The sequence below is a fragment of the Odocoileus virginianus genome, chromosome 8, assembly GCF_023699985.2.
Source record: "Odocoileus virginianus isolate 20LAN1187 ecotype Illinois chromosome 8, Ovbor_1.2, whole genome shotgun sequence".
NCBI lineage: Eukaryota > Metazoa > Chordata > Mammalia > Artiodactyla > Cervidae > Odocoileus > Odocoileus virginianus.
In genome coordinates this window covers 10,258,259-10,276,825 of record NC_069681.1, presented here as the reverse complement: position 1 = coordinate 10,276,825, position 18,567 = coordinate 10,258,259, and the positions used below count along the sequence as shown (strand labels likewise).

The window sequence follows — 18,567 nt, the reverse complement described above, 5'->3', positions numbered from 1 at the left end:
AGTATCAAAAAAAATCTGCAAAATACAAAACGGTGTCAGTAATCTCGTAGATAATTATGGACAACATAGTCTTAATTGTGTTCTCTTATTTTTATCTCCATCTTATGATAGCGTGTTAACCACAATTCTCTAAGGCAGTAGTTCCTAGCTGGGGATGATTTTCCTCTGTGGGGGGTGTTTGGAGTGTCTGCAGTGATTTTTGACTCTCCTGACTGGTGGATAGGGGGTATACCATTGACATCTCGTGAGGGATGCTGCTCAACATCCTGAACAGGACAGTCCCCACAACAGAAGCATCTGGTCCCAGATGTCAGTAGTGCTGAGGTTGAAAACCCTCATACAAAAGTCGTATGTGATTATACTTTATACATTAAAATATATACTGGCTGCTGCTAAGTTGCTTGGGTCATGTCCGACTCTGTGCGACCCCATAGATGGCAGCGCACCAGACTCCCCTGTCCCTGGGATTCTCCAGGCAAGAACACTGGAGTGGGTTGCCATTTCCTTCTCCAATGCATGAAAGTGAAAAGTGAAAGTGAAGTCGCTCAGTCGTGTCCGACTCTTAGCGACCCCATGGACTGCAGCCTACCAGGCTCCTCCGTCCATGGGATTTTCCAGGCAAGAGTACTGGAGTGGGGTGCCATTGCCTTCTCCGAAAATATATATGACTTTGAATATTTGCTTTTCTGCTGTCTACCTACTTAAGAAGGGTGACAAGATCAACTTTGCAAACAGAACCTGCAAATTAGGAAAGAAGAGATCTAGGCAGTAGGAGTTACTCTCAAACTTGGTTATCCCAAGCATGGTATGTGAATAATATGGCTATTCAGTTACCAAGCCAGCATGTATACACTTTGCAAGTTCTAGAGTCCAGTTTTCTTGGCACCTTGATACATGCTTGAAAAGGCTGATGAGACGTGAGTCACTTCATCTTTAGATTTCTAAGCCCTGTTTCTTCTTTTTTTGAGCAACAGAAAGTTCCCTCCTTAAGTTCCTTCCTTGACACTTTATTATAATGCTGTTGACTTTTATCATAGAATTATTTCAGAGGTAACCTCAGAAGAGGATGTCTGCTCTTTGGTAAAATTTCTGTTGAGGATACTTAATTTAAAATCAAATTCATCTTCTAATTCTAGGAAAATCTTAGGTTAAACTCTTCAGCTTCCATTTTATTAGGGTAAAAAAATTTTAACTCCATATTACCTTTTTTCCCCTTTGTATGATAGGAATCAGCTTATTTACTAATTGATTTGAATAATCAATTCTTCACACTTAGAATTTTTATATAAATGTTCACCTCTAAAATGTGTATGTATTTTAAGGCCTGTATAGTTGAATTCTGTCTGTAAATTAATGAATTAGAAAATTTCATTTTAATAAATTTTAAACTTTGTGTTTTTCAGAATAATGGTACCTGCAGTTAGATTAAATTAGTGAACTTTTATTATGATCACTTCTAATAATTTTTCTTAACATTATATTTTATTAGATGCTATGACTTGTTTACATACTGTCATTGCCCTGAGTCTTCAGAAATAATTTGCTTATGTACATGTTTGCATTGCTGTCTATGCAGTCAACTATGATTCACTGTATGTAGCGTCATGGATGTCATGGAACTTAGAGATACGACAGGACTCTGCAGAATATAAAGATGCTTCTTGGTGTTGAAGGCATGGTCATAAGTAAAGCTGCTGAAAAAATAGTAGACAGGACAAGCAACTGCATTAGACAGCAAATAGGTGGACAGAGGCTTCAGCCCAGCTGCTCGTTGCCAGGTCTGCAGACCCCTCCTCCCCCAACTGACAGCATATTAGGGATCTGATTCAGGTCTGATTTTGTTGTGTGAGAGGAAGCTCTTTTAAGAGGAAAGGGTGAGGGCAAATGGAGATATCTGTATCTTGGAACCAATAAGGTTGACTGATTAAAGTTGATTTTTTAAAAATCAAAATTCTTCAGGATGAACAAAATAAATATTAAACCTAACTAATAGCTGTAATATTAAGGATAGCTACACACTATTAGGACATGTTTTCATCTAACTTACTGTTAGATCCATAGTTTCTAGAACTGTGTTTGTAACCTAGTAGGTATGCAGTCAGTATTTGTTGAGTGAGTATGTTAGGTTGTGCAGATGAGTGTTGTTATAGTTTGTTCTTTCTAGGTGCAGATGCTGATTTCATTGCTTGGATTAAAAGGTGTCAAGAAGCTCAGAATGGTAAGTATGCAGATTTCCCATGGTCTTTGAATTTAAAAAGAAGTCAATGTTTGTCATTTTTTTTTGTTTTGAACTTTATAACTTATAGTTTAAGTAGTGCATGTTCTATTAGATTGGGATTTCCAAAGGTATTTTGATTTTTTTACCTGGTTCCTTATGTTGAAAGGGAGATTTGAACAGATTTCGTTTTGCAGTGGTAAGAAATTACTGAGGAGTCTCAAGTGACTACAGCCTGTAAAATTAAACCACTTTCCCTCATTAGATATGCATGGAGAATTGGTTTCCTTAATAATATATTTGTGCCTTAGAAATCATGTATGTAATTTTGTCTATGCAGGTACTGTTATCTGAAAATGTTTCTTTTTTGTTTTTAATAGGATCACAGCCTGAGGTGGTAAGTCCAAAGTTTTTAATCCTTTGTGTTTTTACTTAATTATATTATTATTAAATATATTTGAGACAGTACTCCAAGTGCACTTTCTGGCAGTTCCATATCTCTCTAGGACAGTTTTCCTTATTTTCTTCCTCCAAATGCTGTCTCTTCCCTTCTTCCTCAAGAACAAGTTAGAGGCCACCAATGACCCAGGGCAGGTCCTTTAGATTTATTAATAATAGTTAGGAAAGTTTGAATTGGCTAAAATGAGTCACTTTGTTTCTCAGTGGTCGAGGTAGATTGTTGCAGAGACCATGAACCAGGGTCAGACCATATCAGGAAGGCACCGGGGAAGGACTCCTCCATAGGTTTTTCCAGGGCAGTTTTGCCATTGTTAAGCCTGGAAGTGTTAATACTACATTCCTGAAAATGGTTTTTTAAATGTTACTGTTATTTTCAGTTTAGAGCATTGCTGAATCTTGGAACTGGACATTTTATCTGTTATCTTTTCCGAACATATCTTCTGAAATTTTTCTTTTTTTTGCTGCTTTTATTTTAGAAGAAAAATGATTTTTGAAATGGAAACTCATAAAATTTTTTAAAATGTTGAATATTCTGATTTTTGTGAAGATGAGTATTATTTAACGTTGATGTATACCATGCTTTGTAGAAAGTTTTCATGTAATTATTCCGTATCAAAGTAACTATAGCACTGGGTAAATTAATAATACAATGCATTTTTAATATGCAGTTTAACTAACTCGTAAATCTTTCTTTCTCAATTTGCCCAAATCAGCCTGCATCCCAGAGGACTCATCAGTCAAAAATTAAGTAAGGATTTCTTTTTCATAATGCATGATAAATAAGCCTAAAGGGAAAAGAAACCCTGTTATTAGTAAGCAAGTCCCTACCTGTGATTTAAGTATTTCTTAGTTTTTAAAATAAATCTTACTAAAGCCTTGAAAAACTATAGTTGTAAGTCCATTAACCAATTTGAATCAGTGCTCATATTAAGGTTAACTTAAAACTTGCTTCATATGGTTGCATATTATGTCATCTTTCCATATATTGAGAATAACCTCTTACATTTAAGTTATTTTTATTACATAGGTCAGTAAGTTAGTAGTAGACCTGATAATATCGTAACTTTACCTGCCTTTTATATTTGGAGTAAATTTTTCATGGAATAATTCTGCATGCATTGAATGTTACTTGCAGAAGGCAGCAGTTACAATCATGAATGTAAGTAGCAGGTGAGGATCCCTGATACATGGTGTGTTTATTGAATCAGTGTGGGATTATTTTATATATATTCTATACTCCAAACACCATAATTATTATTTCAGTTTATGTACCCCCCGGGGTAGGGTACATAAACTGAAATAATAATTATGATGCTGGGCAGGGGTAGGGTACATAAACTTAATAAATATGGTGTTTGGAGTATAGGATATATATAAAATAATCCCACACTGATTCAATAAACACACCATGTATCAGTGCACCGTGTTTCATCCTGGGAATGTAATAGTGGCAGAATAAATCAATAGCTCTTCTCTCATAGAGTTAATCTAGTCTAATTTGAAAGTGAGGATCCCAGCTTTCAGAGGGAAAGATACACATGATTAGAATCTCTTGACACACCAATCTTCCCACATAGTTTGAGATTGTAGATGTTGTGTTTAATACTGTGCCTGACAAAATGAGTTGAATTGTTTTAATTTTAGCTCATTTACTCCTGCTCCCTGTGCTCAGGACTGTTTGCCCCCAGCTTCAGTAGAGATCCTAGAATATGGGGTCAGGTCCAGTGTATCCCCTGCTACTGATTTAAACTGACTATCTCATCCTTCTGAGCCTTTTTTGTTTTGTTTTGTTTTTTTAAAATTGGGATAGAACTGTTTACTTCTTAGTATTAGGTTGAAATGAGAGGGTAAAATTATTGCTGATGTATTAGAACTGTGATCTGTTTAGAATAAATTTTATTGTTTATTCTTAAAATACCCTGGCGGTCCAGTGGTTAAGACTCCTAGCTTCCACTGCAGGGGGCATGGGTTTGATCCCTGGTTGGGGAACTGATCCCGCATGCTGCGTGGTGTGGCCAAAAAGAAAAAAAATTAGCTTAAGCACAACACTGTTGGGGATACGTTAGAACCTAAAAAATTATGTAAATTATTAAATCCACTGGAGAGAGTTGGGGCATCATCTACCTTATTTTCTCTTCCATTAGTATGTGAAACTGAAGTGAAGTGAAGTCACTCAGTCGTGTCCGATTCTCTGACCCCATGGACTGTAGCTCCTCTGTCCACGGGATTTTTCCAGGCATGAAGACTGGAGTGGGTTGCCATTTGGAATTGGTTACATAAAATTATTTCTGTGAGCCAGCAGCTGCTTTGCTATTTTGTTCCTCAAGGTGGAGCTCTTGTTGTTCATCAGATTGTAACTTTTATCTTGACAAAGCAAAGAAGCAACAACTTTAAGAAATTCAGAAGTTCTGTTTTAAGTTTCCTTTTTCTTTTTTAATAGGTATGACTGGTATCAAACAGAATCTCAAGTAATCATTACACTTATGATCAAGAATGTTCAGAAGAATGATGTAAATGTGGAATTTTCAGAAAAAGAGGTCATTATAGTCTTTGAGTTATTTTTTATTGAGATTAAATACTTTTATTTATAAATGTGTGTGTGTGTGTTCAGTTGAGTCTGACTCTTTGCAACCCCAGGGACTGTAGCCCACCAGGCTCCTCTGTCCATGAAATTTTCCAGGCAAGAATAGTGGAGTGGGTTGCCATTTCCTACTCCAATTGTAAATATAAATAAATATTTATTGCAGAATAATTAAAGCAATCTATCAAGTATATATCATTTCTTCCTGAGATAATATGGAAATGCTGATGAAAATCTGAAGCATTGCTTTTCCATTTGGATCATTTTAAGTTTTGAGACAAGAGTATTTATACTGTAGGTATAGCTGGATGTGCATTGTTTCCTCTTTAGATTTGGGATTTAAAGCAGAACTTGGTTGGTAAATATAAAAGACACATTAGGGAAGTTTAGACACATTATAACCATGCTTTGGTTACGTTGTGTGGTACACTTAATGGAAAAGGTCTGCTGTTTTGTTAGGACTTTAACCGTATTAAATGAGTATGACTTTTTTAATAACTTGGTTTCTTAGCATTTAGTGGAAAACCTTGTAATAGATATTTAAGAGTTTGTGGTAGAACTAGATGTTTTGCACAAGAATGCTTTTTTTTTGTTGCATGCTGTACTATTTGGCCCTTGTATCTTGAGTTTCCTTGAGGTTTAAATGTATAGTATATGTTATGAAACATACTCTGTTCTTTAATTAGGTATATAAGAATTTGTCTGACGAATACCAGATTTTTTTATTTTATTTTTTTGATTGGAACATTTAGTCCATTTACATTTTCCCCCCCTTTTTTGTCATGGGCAGTGCTGTTTATTTTTGGAGTATAATTGCTTTACAGTGTTAGTTTCTGCTGGGCAACAAAGTGAAACAGCTGTATGTATACATACATCCCTTTCCTCTTAAACCTCCTCCTGCCTTTCCCCAAGGGTCCCACTCCCTAGATCGTCCCGGAGCACTCAGCTGAGCTCCTGGTGCCGTATAGCAGCTTCCCACTGGCTGTCACACACCACAGTGTACACATGTCTAATCTACTTTCCCAGTTTGTCTCCCCTCCTCCTCTTCCCTTCCCCGCCCCCTGCCATGTCCACATATCTGTTCTGTTTTCTTCTCTGTTCCTGCCCTGCAAACAGGCTCATCTGTTACCGTCTTTCTACATTCCAGATACATGCTTTGTTACATGATACTTGTTTTTGTCTTTCTGACTGACTTCACTCTATGACACACTCTAGATCTATCCACAAATGACCCAATTTTGTCCTTTTTATGGCTGAGTAATATTCCATCATGTATGTGTGTGTACACACCCATATATATGTATATGTATATATATATACATACATCACATTTTTATCCATTCATCTGTTTGATGCACATTTAGGTTACTTTCATGTCTTGGCTGTTGTAAATAGTGCTGTGGTGAGCATTGAGGTACATGGGTCTTTTTGAATTATGAAGGATACCAGATTTTTAAAAAGGATTATTTTGAGATTCTTAAATCTTATATTCCATATAAGGCTTTAAAAATACTCTGCAACAGTACTAAAGTTCTGTAATTATAGTCAGCTTAAGTACTTTACCCTTCTTTAAATTAATTTCTAAAATGTGCTACTAATTTTATGTTCATTAGTTGTCTGCTTTGGTGAAACTTCCTTCTGGAGAGGATTACAGTTTGAAACTGAGACTTCTTCATCCTATAATACCAGAGCAGAGCACGTTTAAAGTACTTTCAACAAAGGTAAGACCATTGAAAAGGGTTGTCATTGGTAATCTTCTCAAAATACAGGAACATTGGTCATCTAATTATCCCTGTGGTTGTAAACTTATAGATCCTTCTAGTCATGTATGTTTAAATTAAATATGAATGGTAGTTTTTGAATAATAGTTTTCCCCCCTGCCCTAATTCTAGAAAAATGGAGTTTAAAAATCTAACCTCAGCAGTATTTATATGCTTATTAAGATTGGTATAGTGCTTCAATAAACAGTTTCCACTGAAGATACGATGATCAGCGTCTTTGTAAGATTTGATACAGTGTTTCATGTCTTGAACTTGTCAGTTTGGTCCACTGTGATATATAAATACTTTTCTCACGCTTCCTTATAGAGTTAAAAATGCAGACTATTATAAAGATGAATCTGGTGTCTTGTTTTTTAGTTAAACTGAATTTTAGGTTACTGTGTTATGAGGGATTAATTCATTGCAGTTTGAATAACTATATAGATTTCTTTATTTTTCAAAAAGAGTAAAAATATGCAATAGAATTGAAATTCATGGAATATATCAGCTACCAGTCAGAAGATGTAGTGAGAGTATAGTAGGATAGAAGTGTAATTTAGCAGAAAAAATACTGAACTGAAAATCAAAAAATCTGACTCTGGTTCCTTGCTTGCTCTCTAAGTGTAGACTAGTCACACATGATCATAGGGCATGATTTCCATCATCTTGTGAAAATGAGAGAACTGTGGACTTTGAAGTCTGAAATCCTTTCACCTGTAAGATTGCATGAGGGTGTATGATGAGAAAGAATGATATGAATAGATTTTTTGCATTACTACAACCTTTTCTATACACATGTCCTGCAGCTTAGTTGGTTATTTAACTTTTGAGCTTTGTGAATTTCCCACTCATAGACTAGAATCAGGGTTGGCTTATGTCATGAAGAATGATGACTGGGCCTGTAGGAAGAAGAAAGCACCTGCAGAGGGATGGAGCAGGAAGTGCAAAGTAAAGAAGCAGTAGTGTTTGCATCTAGTTAAAAATGATCTGCTTAAAACTATTTGAAGAGTGAAACACACAGAGCTGTTTACTTAGGAGGCAGAGATAGGAAGCCGTTGTTTGGATGACAGAAAGTGAGAAAAAGGATGACATCTTATGAAGATTTTAGTCTTACCGGCCCTGTCTACATTGGACAGAATTTGTTTAATAATATTGGGTAAAATAAGCGGAGAACTATAACTCGATTTGACAGGGAGATAATGCGACTGAACTGAAGTCAGAATATTAGGAGTTGGCATTTTTGTACATTTTTCTGTTGAGAGATTGTTAATGCCTGTCTTTTTGAAGTAATTTAAATTGATTTGTGTGAAAATAATGGCAAATAACTTCAAAACCTGTTTCCACTTTGTATAATGGAAGAGGGTATTTGGTGACTACACAAGTTTGTGGGGCAAGAATCGAGGCTGTAACTAAGTACTGTCACGTTTTTTATTCTCCTTTGAATCTTGTGAGTGCTTGTTGATTGTAACCATTCCCCAAAGCCCTCTTACTGTTTTCCCAACTTAGCTTTTCCCCCCCCTTGGTCCTTTCTTTAAATGCGACATAGCTACTACCCTTCCCTGTATGGTAGTGTGTTTACATATACATTAATTTCGCTTACTTTTGTAAGTCTTCTAAAGATAAGCTGTCATACTCGTGTCTCTGTATGTGCTTCAGGGAAAGTTGCCAGATAAAGTACAGGTGGTGGTGGTTTAATTGCTAAGTCGTGTCCGACTCTTGCAGCCCCATGGACTGTAGCCTGCCAGGCTCCTCTGTCCAAGGGATTTTCCAGGCAAGAATACTGGAGTGGGTTGCCATTTCTTTCTCCAGAGGATCTTCCCGACCTAGGAATCGAACCCTGGTCTCCTGCATTGCAGGCAGATTCTTTACCAACTGAGCTATGAGGGAAGCCCTAAAGTACAGGATGCGCAATTAACTTTACATACAGTAAATAATTTTAAGATACAAATACATTCCATTTGCTAAATTTGGCAGTCCTAGCCCTGTACACTGTATGTCATGAGTAGGTGGTCAGTAATTGTGCAGAGAACGAATTTAAATTGGGTTCTGACATTGGCCTTACCAAGTTTGCAGAGTTGTAATAAGTGTCTTCATTCTTAGGTTTACAGGTAAAAAGAGACTGAGGTTCACGGACTTCAAATGCTTTCCCCAAGTTTCAAGTTACTAAATTGTTCAGCATGGCCCAGGAAGAATACTTAGATTTTTGTAAAGCAAGTGTTTCTTTTCTTAGGTTTGTCTAAGTTCTGGACTAAAGAATTTAGATTTGAGGGATATATTCTGGAGGTTGATTATTTTTACTGTCCTAACCCAAAATAATATATTTTACTTTGTTAAGCTATCTGTTTTTAAGCTGTGTTTATGGGAAACAAATGGAAAGAATTGTACCTAATTAGATCCTAAGGGAAATGACATTTTTGAATCCTTTTTTATACAGCAGAGGGAGTCAGTATTAAAATATTGAAAATAAAATCTTTCTCTGGGTTACTGAGGCTTATTTACTGATGTCACTGGAAGGGAAAAATAGTAATTTTCTTTTCATATGTTTGCAGGTGGATTGAGAAAAGGGTGCATTTTGCTTGGAAAAATCTGCTTGATACTAAGAGATTCTGTAAAATTTGTGGTTTAAAAGGGCTGTTTCTTTGCCTTTTGAGAATCCTGTTTTCTTTCCCACCTTCAAATAGTGCATATTGCATATTTATGTATAACTGTTGCTTAAGTGTTATTCAAGTGAAATATAATTTGCAGTGAAGATGGGAAGACGTAGGTACCCTTCAATTATTGAAGTAGCATTTCTTTTTTTTTTGCCATGCCACACGGCTTGCAGGAGTTTAGTTCCTTAACCAGGGATTGAACCTGGGCCCCAGCAGTGAAAGCGCCAAGTCCTAACCATTGGACTGCTAGGGAATTTCCCTTAACTAAATATTTTATAGTATAGTATCTAATGTCTTTTTTTAAAGTCAGAATTCGTATATATATATATATTTTAGTACCACTGATAGTTATTTCTACTTTCTACTGAATACCAGCTTGTAATCTGCCTGCTGGTCCATTTTTTTAAATTAAGAAACTAATTTTTATTTCATTTTGTTAATCTCATGACAGTATTCTCTCAACACAACCATAGGATTTATCTTCAGTAACAGCTATGCTGTAAAATACTCATTTTAAAGATTAATATTCACTCCAAGAAAAATTGCTATTGTAGAAATGTTCTTGCATTCCTATTTTTAGAGAATTTTTTGTATTATGTCAATATAAAATATGAAGGCTTTTAACTGGAATTGTGGGAAATAAAGATGTGTGTCTTAGAGACAGGTAGCCTCCTTCTCCCTTCTTAACCCACTAAAATTTTACAAGTTTTAGTATTCTTTTTTTAAATATTCATGGAAGAATCTTAATTATGATCTGATGCGATTGGAGGTGTCTGGTCAGGATACTCCTGCTTTTTTAAACACAGATGTGTGTAGGGTTTTGGGTTATTGTTTTGTTAGTGCTTTTGATGTGGTAGTGGTGGTAATAAGGTATCTTTTTTTTTTTTTTTTAAATAACTGTTTAGTTGCTGATATCCACAAATTGCAGATCTTGGAGTATATTCTTGCTGCCTTTTCTATTAATGTATATATGTATATTTTCAAAAGAAAAGGATTTTACTGTCCATACTATCTGTAGCTGTCTTGTTAAATTTAGCGTGCATTATGGATTTTTTTCATGCTCTTAGATGTTTTTCAGCAAAGTGTTTCATCATATGCATTTATTGTAGCTTATTTAGCCAGTGCCGTGTTGTGTGACCTGTAAAGAATTACAGTAGCTAACTGTTTTAAAGCTGTGTATTATCCGATGTAATAATCCTCCCCGTTACTACATGGTGCCAGTGTTGTTACTACCTTTTTACAGGTATGGAAACTGAACACAGAGATGTGAAATAATTTGCTCAGATGTTCGAGCTAATTGTAGCAGTGATGAAGAAGATACTCATAATAGCATTCACTTATTTGCCAGACACAGTGCTATATTGTTTTCATATATGGTTTTGTTTAATCCTCATAAGAACCCTAAGTGAGATATGCCCTTGTTGTTCTTCAGTCAGAGTTAGTTGCATCTGATCCTTTGCAGCCCCACAGACTGCAGCACGCCAGGCTTCCCTGTCCTTCACTGTCTCGGAGTTTGCTCAGATTCATGTCCGTTGAGCTGGTGATGCTGTCTAACCATCTCCTCTGCCGCTCTCTTCTCCTTTTGCCTTCAGTCTTTCCCGGCATCAGGGTCTTTTCCATCGAGTCAGCTCTTCCCATCAGGTGGCCAGTGTATTAGAGCGTCAGCTTCAGCATCAGTCCTTCCAGTGAATGTTCATAGTTGATTTCCTTTAGGATTGACTGGTTTGATTTCCTTACAGTCCTAGGGACTCTCAAGAGGCTTCACCACCACCACAGTTCAAAAACATGAGTTTTTCAGTGCTCAGCTTCTTTATGGTCCAACTTTCACATCCATGTATGACCACTGGAAAAACCATAGCTTTAACTATACGGACCTTTGTTAACAAAGTGATGTCTTTGCTTTTTAATACTCTTGTCTTGGTTTGTCATAGTTTTCCTTCCAAGGACCAAGCATCATTTAATTTCATGGCTGCAGTCACCATCTGCAGTGATTTTGGAGCCCAAGAAAATAAAGTCTGTCAATCCTTCCACTTTTTCCCCATCTATTTACCTTGCAGTGATGGGACCAGATGCCATGATCTTAGTTCTTAAATGCTGATGTTTTTGGTTTTTTCCTTTTTAATTAATTAATTTTAATTGGAGGCTAATTACTTTACATTATTGTGGTGGGTTTTGCCATACAGTGACATGAACCTGCCACTGGTGTACATGTGTTCCCCATCCTGAGCCTCTCTCCCACCTCCCTCCCCATCCCACCCCTCAGGGTCATCCCAGTGCACCAGCCCTGAGCACCCTGTCTCATGCATCCAACCTGGACTGGCGATCTATTTCACATATGATAATATACATGTTTCAGGGCTATTCTCTCAGATCATCCCAGCCTCACTTTCTCCCACAGAGTCCAAAAGTCTGTGTCCTTTATGTCTGTGTCTCTTGCTGTTGTGCATATAGGGTCATTGTTACTATCTTTCTAAATTCCATATATGTGTGTTAATATACTGTATTGATGTTAAGCCAGTGTTTTCACTCTCCTCTTTTACCCTCATCAAGAGGCTCTTTAGTTCTTCTTCACTTTCTTAATAGGTAGGCCCTATTATTCCCATTTTACCAAGAAACTAGGCCTCAGTGAGATTTGTCATACATCCAGCAAGTGACACCTGTTTGACTCTTCTCTTTCAGAATTACTCTAGCTATTTTTGACTTGTTCACAACTTCTGCTTATTTGGCTCCCTCATCTCTAAAATATGGATGGTTTTTCCTTGTAACAGGGTTTTTCTGTTGCATGAGATATATAAAGCACTTAGTACATGGGGCATGTAATAAGTGCTCAATAAGTATTGCTGCTGTTATTTAATTTTCATTATTTAGATTTTTATTCAGGTTGTAAAATCAGTAAATGCACATCATAGAAAATTTGGAAAAATATTAGGGAGCTGAGAAAGTAATGCCTCATTACTGATGACATTTTGGCATACGTCCTTCCAGATAATTAGGTATTTCCCAAAACTTAGGTCTGTCGCTCACAGAATGGACACTGGAACTTTTTGCTCATAGGAGTGTTTCTTCTGATTGATTTTTCAAGAAGAATCAAGGTGGTGAGGGGCCGTCTGCACCAGCACAGTGCCTGGCTCTCAGTAGGCACTCAGCTCATTGGAGCTGTGCTGTTAGAACATTGGGGACGGTTATTCATGCATTACCATCCTCTGCGTTAAAAACATCATAAAATGATTTGAGAATAAAAATAAAGACAGTAGATGTGCATTCTGGCCTCTGGGAGACTGAGCTATTCTAGGGGTTTTGATACAGAAGTTAAATGTGCAAAGAGTTGAGTGAGAAAACCTTGGGAAAGCTGCGTTGTAAAGATCAGGGAACACTAATGACTGCATCTTTGAAACAGATGGTTCTCAAAAGTTTGCCAAAAAAAAAAAGTTTACCAGTAAGCTGCACAGCTCTTGTCTCTGTTAAGATTCCTTCACCATCAATCTGTAGTAGTAAGTAGACTCACCTTTATTTAAGAAGATGGTGTCTGGAGGCTGTAACTCTTTAGAAGTAATGGCTTTTCTTTAAATCTAAAGTTCCTTTCATTGGAAAAAATTAAATTTTCTGCTGTGCAAAGGAGAGCTTAGAAATGGGTAGCAGTACACATGGTATTGAAAACTGACAACCCAGCACACAGGGATTCTTACCAGTAGTCTGTGAGTCCTGCTTGGGGCCTTGTGGCACATTGAAAACCTTCTCTGTGCCTGTGAGAGCTGCATTCAGCAGATCATCAAAGGTTTAATTATCTTTAAATTACTTTTGACTTAAATGAAAATAGAATGGCTGATTAATAGTCCCAATAAAAATATCTGAAGTTGGACTGGTGGTATTTCAAAAAGTATCTATCAGAATCACTTTTAAGAGCATATGTTACCTTTGAAAGTGAAGTAGATATAAAAAGGATTTCACAGAAATTTAGTCTCTCCCCTTTTGCCTTTTAAGAAAGCTGCTTTAAATGCTTTATTCTGTGCATTTCTTTTAATGAATGGAGTAAGTATAATTTCGAGTTCAGGTCAGCTTGTCTCAGTTGAAGTAGGTTGTTACTTAGAGCTCTGACTTTGACTTTATAAAAGCCTTTTTGTTCATAATGCACAATTACTCAGGTTGTAGTGGCCTTCAGAGATGCCAGTGCTACTGTGTGCTGCTGTTCAGGTGAAGTGAGGGGCTTTTTATAGACAGTTCCTAGTGCAGGAAAACGTGGTGTGGGCATAGGGTGCGTGCCCGTGGCTGAAGTTAGTTAAGGAAACTGCTTGTGAAGTCATCATTTCTAGATAAGTTGAAAATTAAAGGAGCAAGATGCAGTTTTAAATTTTGATATATTAATAGTCCTTTTCAGTAATTATTTTTGTGTCATTGCGGACTACTGGATTTCTGTCCCTTTTTGATAAAGATCCCAACAGTGCCAACTGAAAATGACCAGAGTACTCATACTGTGTATGAGAAAATATTGGTAGTATTTTGCTTTATAAAAGTTTAAGTCATAGTTCACTTTACAGAATTCCGGAGATCCTTTTAAATGTTTGTTTTTATTCATGTAGAATTTAAATATGTATGTTACATTTAAAAGACTGATTGTTTCGCTTCTTTTCCAGTGAGATTTGTTTCATGTTGTCTCTAGTGAAAACATTTTTTGTTACATTTTTTTTTTTGTTACATACTTAAATTTCTTAAGTATTTTGTTAAGAAAATACTCAGACCACACCCCTTTCACACCCCTCACTTCATATCTGACTGAAAAATACTGGTAGATTTCTGTTAGTGTTTTGTTAAAGTATTTTAAAATGAAGATTTTAAAGATTTTTCTTCCTAAACTGTTTTGGTAGAAAGATTACCAGCAATTGCTAATTTAAATGATTCATGTTCACCAAATAGATCAAAGAACAAAAGTGGACATAATAGGCTTGTCTTTTGGGTTTTTTCGTACTTAAAAAAGTCGTAATTATTTTCTTAGGAAAAACATTGGAACATAAAATTCTAACTTGATTCTTAAAAACTGTTTGGATAATGGTTATTACTGTGTTTACCAGCACTATAAATGCTGATTTTTGCTAGGCTAAAATTGGGGCTGAGAGCATTATTTGAATAAGGAGAACATAAGGTGATGTAAGTGCTCTGTGAGTGTATGTTAGGGCTAACATAGTGCTCTGTGAGTATATATTAGGTAGATTCTAGGGGGACCAGCCTTGATTAGAGAGTAAAAGATGCTTTTAGGATGCTTTTAACATTTCATTGTAATAAGCGGCCTTAGTTTAGCACTCAGAAGCTCTTTATAGTCTGTCTTACACCTTTTTTTTTCCATCTGTATTTTTCACTGCTTTAACGAAAGTCCTGGACTTGAGGCAAACCTGGTCTTCTCTTCACTGCCTGATAACACTGTCCTTTCACACCGTGGGGCTCCAGTTTTAGGCAGTTCCCTTTGCGTCTGGAGACCCTTTCCATCACTGCAAATGCTCCTGCCTCTCACAGCCCTCAAGGTGCCTGGAAACCTTCCTGTCCACAGCCAGTGTGATCTCTCCTGAGTGTTTAGAACATTTAGTTGCCTTTCTTCAAGTGCTTCACATACTACTGAGTGGTCAGGGATGTTCCTTTAATATGTAAAAAATCCCTCATATTCCTGAAGACTATACCTTGCTCACGGTAGATGTTTGATGATTATTGAACCAATGATTGTAAAAATGTTATCATTACTTGTGTTATCAAAGGTCCATTTACCCAATGTACAGTAAGCCGAACACTAAGACACTGATATTTGCAAAAGAGAAAGAGTTTATTCATGAGGCAGCTGAATGAAGAGACAGGAGAACAAGAAAAAATCTTACATCTGCCTTTCCAGAGGCAACAGACTCGGGATATTTATGGGATAAAGAAGCAAGGTGGTCTGATGGGTGGGGGAAGGATGATACAGTGAAGTCACTGGTGTCCTGCACAGGCATATCCGAGTTTCTTCATGAGATGCATGTTCAGAAAATGGTATTAGCATGATTTGAGGGTGACATTTTTTGGCCCTCTGAGGTCAAACACTCATGGAGGCCCAGTTGAATGGTCAGTGGTCTTGTCCAGTTTTAACTGGGCATGGCTAGCTCTATGTTCCAGAAAAAGTTACCATTACTGTTGTGTGTTAGTCACTCAGTCTTGTCTGACTGTTCGCAACCCCATGGACCGTAGCCCCCCACCAGGCTCCTCTGTCCATGGGGATTCTCCAGGCAGGAATACTGGATTGGGTTCCTATACCCTCCTTCAGGGGATCTTCCCAGCCCAGGGGTTGAACCCCAGTCTCCTGCATTTACCATCTGCAAAAGTAATCGTGGTTTTGAATTGTTGAACTTTGCCATTTGATATTAGAATACCTCCTTAAATAAACATGGATACATCATTTTAATGCACATTTCTTGCTTAATTTTTATTTTTGCTAATGACTTATTACTTGCTGTTTATATTTATTTTAGACTAGGGAAAAGATGTTAGATAAAAAGAAAAATTTGAGCAGTTATCTTATTTGAGTTCAAAATGGGTCATAAAGCTGCAGAGACAACTCAACAACTCATTTGGCCCAGGAACTGCTAATGAACATACACTGAAGCTGATCCTCTTACAGCTACGTGAGAAGTTGCCGAAAAACTCAGTGTCGACCATTCTGTGGTCGTTTGGCATTTGAAGCAAATTGGAAAGGTGAAAAAACTGGATAAGTGGGTGCCTCATAAGCTGATTGCAGATCAAAAAATCACTGAAGGAACATCTTCCCTTACGCTTTGCAACAACAGCGAACCATTTCTCAGTGGATTGGGATGGATGGAAAGTAGATTTTGTACAACTGGCGATGACCAGCTCAGTGGTTGGACCAAGAAGAAGCTCCAAAGCACTTCCTAAAGCTAAACTTGCACCAGAAAAGGTTATGGTCACTTTTTGGTGGTCTGCTGCCTGTCTCACCGACTACAGCTTTCTGAAGCCATTGCATCTGAGAAGTGTGCTCAGCAGATCGATCAGATGCACCGAAAACTGCAGTGCCTGCAGCTGGCCTTGCTCAACAGAAAGGGCCCAGTTCGTCTCCCTGGCCGTGCCCAGCTGCACGTTGACAACCAGCGCTTCAGAAGTTAAACGAAGTGGGCTGTGAAGTTCTGCCTCATCTGCCGTGTTCACCTGACCGCTCACCAGTGGACTGCCGCTTCTTCAAGGATCGCGACAGCTTTTTGCAGGAAAAACGCTTCCACAACTAGCAGGAGGCAGAACATGCTTTCAAGAGTTCGTTGGATCCCGAATCACTGATTTTTACGCTACAGGAAGAAACAAACTTATTTCTCGTTGGCAAAAATGTGTTGATTGTAATGGTTCCTATTTTGACTGGTAAAAGATGTGTTTGAACCTAGTTATAGTGATTTAAAATTCATGGTCCAAAACTGCAGTTACTTTTTCACCAGTGGGTCACTAATATAATGACCTGTACATCAGAGGTATTTTAGGTAGTGGGTGCTTAAAGGTGTCTTCAGGCTGCATGTAACTTGGAGGGTATGCAATTTGCAAGAACAATTAGAGTGACTTTAGTCAATAAAGGCTAGTTACAGGATGTTATTATTAAGCAAGTTATAATTTAAGGGATCTAACTGATGACTTCCCTTAGTTTTACTTGTTTCGATATTTTTATATACTGAAATGAGTTTTTCTACTCTGAAACAGGTTAATGTACACACATATGTAGTAACTCCTTTAGAAAAGTTTCTCAGTGGTGGGCACTGTTAACATTTGGGGCTGTATAATTCTTCGTTGTGGGTGTTACCCTGTATGTTGTAGGATATTTATATTTAGTAGTACCCCTTGCCTTTCCTCAGGAGCTTCCCAGGTTGCTCAGTGGTTTAAAAAAAAAAAAGTCCACCTTCAGATGCTGGAGATGCAGCAGACACCGGTTCGACCCCTGGGTGGGGAGGATGCCCTGGAGGATGAACTGGCAACCCACTGCAGTATTCTTGCTGGGAAAATCCCACAGATGGAGGAGCCCGGTGGGCTGCAGTCCGTGGGGTCTCAGAGTCGGACAGGACTGAGCACCTGAGCAGATGCACACACAGCCTCTCCTCACCTGTGCCTCAGTTGTGGTGACCCAACAGTGTCTCCAGACATTGCCAAATACCCACTTGGGGACAAAACCACCCTGGTTGAGGACACTGCTTTAAAAGAAGAAAAGCATGTGGGTTTCAAGACTCTCACTTGTAGTTTATAGTGTGTATGTATATTGTTTTTGAAGGTGGCTTTTAAGTAGAGACAAAGTAATTGTTTCAGAGTTCTCCAAATTTAGCTTTGTAATTTAGCTTTGGAAACAAGGACACTATTAATTCTTATAAAACATTGATAACGAAAGGAAATTGCTTTTTTTTAATGTTCTGTGTCTTTTACATTTTAATAATTGATTTTGTTTGGTGTTTCCTCCAGATTGAAATTAAAATGAAAAAGCCAGAGGCTGTCAGATGGGAAAAGCTAGAGGGGCAAGGAGATGTGCCTAACCCCAAACCATTCGTAGCAGGTTTGTTTTCTGGCCTTGATGAGCTTTAGATTCATATTGTGTTATATAGTTGAAATTAAATAGTGATGAGTATTCTTTCTCCTTTCATTATTTATGTTAAGATAAAATACATGGAGTATAATAAGGTTGCTCTGTAATGAATACAAAATATTTCTTAATGATAGTTCTAACTTCTTAAACTCTATAAGAATACAAATGAATGGCATCAAAGCCCAGAGGGAAATTGGAATTTATTGTTTACTATGTCAGTTTGTGACATTGGCTGGGGGTTGTTTTTGTGCATTGGCCTTTCCTATTTTTTATGTGTACAGTTTTACTCTGCTGATATATTTCCCACTCTTCCTTTCTTCCCT

At 37.3% G+C, this 18,567-nt stretch overlaps 1 protein-coding gene across 1 annotated transcript in view; it reads left to right on the top strand.

Annotated features, from left to right (window-relative positions):
* The window catches only part of SUGT1 (SGT1 homolog, MIS12 kinetochore complex assembly cochaperone), a 40,098-nt gene that overhangs the window by 8,998 nt on the left and 12,533 nt on the right, over positions 1-18,567 (top strand). The window contains exons 6-11 of the mRNA XM_020879773.2: positions 2,165-2,218; positions 2,596-2,612; positions 3,388-3,422; positions 5,115-5,211; positions 6,869-6,976; positions 18,124-18,214. Of these exons, the coding sequence (XP_020735432.2) occupies positions 2,165-2,218; positions 2,596-2,612; positions 3,388-3,422; positions 5,115-5,211; positions 6,869-6,976; positions 18,124-18,214 (402 nt within the window). The remainder of the gene's footprint in view (positions 1-2,164; positions 2,219-2,595; positions 2,613-3,387; positions 3,423-5,114; positions 5,212-6,868; positions 6,977-18,123; positions 18,215-18,567) is intronic.